Source organism: Octopus bimaculoides, chromosome 15 (assembly GCF_046866305.1).
Source record: "Octopus bimaculoides isolate indiv1 chromosome 15, ASM4686630v1, whole genome shotgun sequence".
NCBI lineage: Eukaryota > Metazoa > Mollusca > Cephalopoda > Octopoda > Octopodidae > Octopus > Octopus bimaculoides.
The window spans coordinates 25002717-25007231 of record NC_142942.1 but is presented as its reverse complement, the minus strand read 5'-3'; the positions used below and the strand labels follow the sequence as shown (position 1 = coordinate 25007231).

The following is a 4515-nucleotide window of genomic DNA, read 5'->3' as shown; positions in this document are numbered from 1 at the left end:
TGCTCCCATCCGCGCTTCCGTCCGGACGGACTCCAGACAAAACCAAATCATTCTCTCACTTTCGCCTTAATTACAGCTTCTACTCAATATTTGTGTGTTTACATTTGCTGTCTCTGACAATTTTTTTAGCTATGAGCGATTAGATTGTTATCGTTTTCCCTGTTAATGAATAAACCATTAGAATAAGAGATCCCTTATTTGAGCAATAGGTAAGGGTTAAGACATGAATGGGATCCAGACGAAAATAAAAATCATCAAATATATATACATCTAACCCATGCTAGCATGGAAAACAGACATAAAAATGATTGCCATACATGCATATGCATACATATATACTTCTATATATATGCATATGTAGACGTGTGTGTGTGTGAAGGCGTGTGACCTAGTGGTTAGGGTGTTGCACTCACAGTGGCTAGATTGTGGGTTCAATTCCCATACTGAGCAGTACATTGTATTCTTGAGCAATACATCTCATTTCATATTGCTGCAGTCCACTCAATTGCAAATAGATTTCCCAGCAATGGACTATCTTTCTGATCAGGAGGAACAGACATTACCCTGCTTGCATAGCCAGTAGGGTGCACGTTCTTGCGGCAAAAGGTACGTTATTGCAACGCCGGACACATTCTTGCGGCATCGGGCAATGTGGGGCCAGGCACGGTTTTGCAACACCAGGTACGTTCTTGCGACGCCGGGCACGTTTTTGCCGCGCCGGACACGAACGTGCCTAGGGCTGCAAGAACGTGCCTGGCGCCGAAAGCACGAGCCTTGGGCTGCAAGAACGTGTCTAGGGCCGCAAGACCGTGCCTGGCTCCGCAAATACGTGCTTAGGGCCGTATGTACGTGCCTGGGGCCATAAGTACGTGCTTGGGGCCGCACGAACGAGCCCGGATCCGTAAGTACGTGACTGGTGCAGCAGAAACACGCTCGGGAACGTTAATATGTACCCGGCACCGATGGAACGTGCCCAGCGCCGCAAAACGAGCCTGGAACCGCAAGAATGTGTCCAGTGTTGCAAGAACGTGCACAGGGTAACAAGAACGTGCCTGGGGATGCAAGAAGGTGATCGCAGCAGTAACTACCTGAGGCCGCAAGTAAGTGACAGGGGCCGTATGTACGTACGTCTGTCCTGCGCCAAAAGAACGTGCCTGGTTCCGAAAGAACGGGCCTGGGGCCCGCAAGAACGTACCTGGCGTCGCAAGAACGTGCCTGGCACAACAAGAGCGTGCATAGAGCCGCAAGAACGTTCTTGCTACGCCGGGCACGGTCTTGCGACTTCGGGCACGTTCTTGCGGTGCCGGACACGTACTTACTGCCCCGGATTCGTACTTACGGCCCCAGGAACGTACATCCTGCCCCAGTAACTTACTTGCGGCCCCAGGTAGTGACTGCCCCGATCACGTTCTTGCGTTGCTGGGCACGTACTTATGGCCCTGAGCACGTACTTACAGCCCCGGGCACATATTTGCGGCCCCAGGTACATACTTACGGTCCCGGGATCGTAATTACGGCCCAAAGAACGTGCATATGGCCCCAGGCAATTACTAGCGGCCCTAAGCACGTAGTTACTGCCCCGAACACGTTCTTGCGGCGCCAGGTACCTTCATGCGCCCCAGGCGCGTTCTTGTGGCTCTAGGAATGTCTTGCAACGCAAAGCACGTTCTTGCGTTGCTGGGCACGTACTTATTGCCCCGGGCACGTTCTTGCGGCCTTAGGCAATACTTACGGCCCCACGCACGTACTTACGGCCCCGGGCACGTAGTTACGGCCCCAGACACGTACATACGGCTCGAGGCATGGAGTTGCTGCTCTGGGCACGTTCTTTGGGCGCCAGACATGTTCTTCTGTCCTCCGTAAAAGCACCCACTACACTCTCTGAGTGGTTGGCGTTAGGAAGGTCACCCAGCTGTAGAAACTCTACCAAATTAGATTGGAGCCTGGTGTTGCCATCCGGTTTCACCAGTCCTCAGTCAACTCGTCCAACCCATGCTAGCATGGAAAGCGGACGTTAAATGATGATGATGATGATGATACATACACACTCAAATACTTTCCATCATTGAAAGATGCTGTAATTTCCTCAGTACTGACTGATTAATTAAAATCTTCAGTAGGTTTCCTAACCTTGCTGTTCCACAAATATTTAGATTAGGAATGTATGACAGACTTAAAAGTAAGTGTTGGGGTTTATATGATTGATTAAACCCACCAAAGCAAAACCGCAGCATGGTCACAGCTCAATGATTTCAAGAGTAAACCACATAATATAGCTTGAAATATCTTGGGTGATAGACTTAATCCTCATCCACCCTATTCTAAAATCATCACCTGACATTTGGGATCCTTTTAAGAGAGGATTGATCTGTTGTATGCATTCCTGTTAGGCCTCCTGTTTGGGAGATATCTTCCTCCCATCCACCAATTAGAGATCTTAGAAAAAATAAAGGGTCATAGCTGAGGGAGTCTTCACACTTCTTTCGCCATGTCCAGGTCGATCTGCATTGAAAGCAGTCTCTAGAAATTTCTTTACAATTTTCGAGGCTGTTTTTTGGTTACTATTAAGGATTTTTGGTATAGCTTTATTACTTTCGCCTCCTTTGTTGAGGGTTACGATTGTATTTTGGTCTATAGCAATTATTTAAGTCATAAATCTGAATTTATTTTGGCTGAAACAAAAAGAAGACAAACAAAGTTTTAATATCTTATCACATTTTAATATCTTATCACATTCATTGCTAGTTATTAAATACCGAAACTTCGGTTGCTTTAATATCAGGACACTCTGTATATATATGTATATATATTATTTTATTAAAGCTGGAAACAATTCACCAAATGGCAGCAAATGAGGATCCATTTATACAGTTTTTATTTTGTTCAGATTAGTTCCCCAATGAGATTTAAATGCTCGTGCAATGAACTGGTATCTACATTATATATATATACATACATGTGTGTGTGTATATATATATGTGTGTGTGTGTGTGTGTGTGTGTGTGCGTGTGTGTATGTATGTATATATATATATATATATATATATATATATATATATATATATATATATATATATATATATATATATATATATATATATATATGTATATATATTTGTGTGTGTGTGTGTGTATATATATATTCAGAGCAAGTGACATCGTTGCGTCTTTTAGAAAAATATTGTTTTTATTTTCATAGAAAAAATGGTTTATTCAAATTTAATTTTTTTCAAAAACAAACTGGATTTTATTATCTATACAAAGATGATGATGATGATGATGACGTTTGTTTACATTGGTCCAAGACCATGGATTTGGGGGCTGGTGAAAGGGAGGGAGATCCTTTAGGGGATTCTTGGTACCAATCATTGTACAAAATGTAAGATGTGAGCCGAATAATAATAATAAACTCCTTTCTACTGGAGGCACAATCCTCAAATTTGAGGGGAGGGGATGTGTCAATTACAGTGACCCCAGTATTTTATTGGTATTTAATTTATTGACCATGAAAGGATGAAAGGCAAAGTTGACCCTGGTGGCATTTGAACTCAGAACATGAAGCATTTCATCCAGTGGATGAATGTTTCTGCCTTCATTATAATAATAATAATAATAATGGTTGAAAATTTTGCCTGAAGTGCAGCAATTATAAAATTAGTTTATACCATAAGCACAAGGCTGGAATCTATGCGACAAAGAGGTTGGGGCAGCTGTCAGCAATCAAGTGATGAAATCAACCCCTGAACATGACTGGTACATTTTTTATTTTATCAACCCCATAAAGATGAAAGGCAAACTCGACCCCAGTGGGATTTGAACCTAGAACTTGAATTTTCTGAAGACTTTAAAACACTCCAGCTAATTCGTGGCCCTGTTTATTACCCACAACACCCAGTTATTGTTTACAATCTCGAATTATTACCCACAATCCTGTGAAGAGTACATCATCGTCATGGTCCAATGAATCGTCAATCAAGAATGACTGCAGCAAACACTCCATAATAGTGTCTGTTCTCATGTTGTAGTCAATCTGGTCCCCAAGAATCGACAGTCGATCTTCAAGGGACAACTTGTCTCTGACCTCGGGGACACTGAAGTCCCCAGGATAAGAAATGGGGTTGGGAGACAACTTTGATGCATGTAGTTCTAAGGAGCCACAGCCAAGCTTAACATTGCGATCCTTCTTCTTCAGAATTTTCCCCTCCTCTTCATCATCAAAAGCAGCACTGCTGACACCCCTAGGGTAGAACTCAGAGTACCCGTCTCTCTCCTCTTGCCATGTGTCGTCCTCAAACTGCAGGTCACCTGCCACCACCGACTGCATTAAGAAAGACTCAAACCCATCACTCTTTGTACGTTCGGCACCAAGCGAAGCCTTTACAGTTTCAGCCAATTGGTGGTGGTCATCATGGTTGGAATCCCAGCCTGAGGGCTTGCCTTGGTGTAGAGATTTACTAGCAGACAGCAGAGTCTCCCGTAGTTCTTTGCTGCGGACGTCAATGGATCGATAAAATGT

At 43.7% G+C, this 4515-nt stretch overlaps 1 protein-coding gene across 1 annotated transcript in view; it reads right to left on the bottom strand.

Annotated features, from left to right (window-relative positions):
* Nucleotides 1-3111: 3111 nt before the first annotated feature.
* The window catches only part of LOC149132444 (uncharacterized), a 13850-nt gene continuing 12446 nt past the window's right edge, over nt 3112-4515 (bottom strand). The window contains exon 6 of the mRNA XM_089363347.1: nt 3112-4515. This exon is cut by the window's right edge and continues 20 nt beyond it. Within this exon, the coding sequence (XP_089219473.1) occupies nt 3895-4515 (621 nt within the window). The 3' untranslated portion in view covers nt 3112-3894.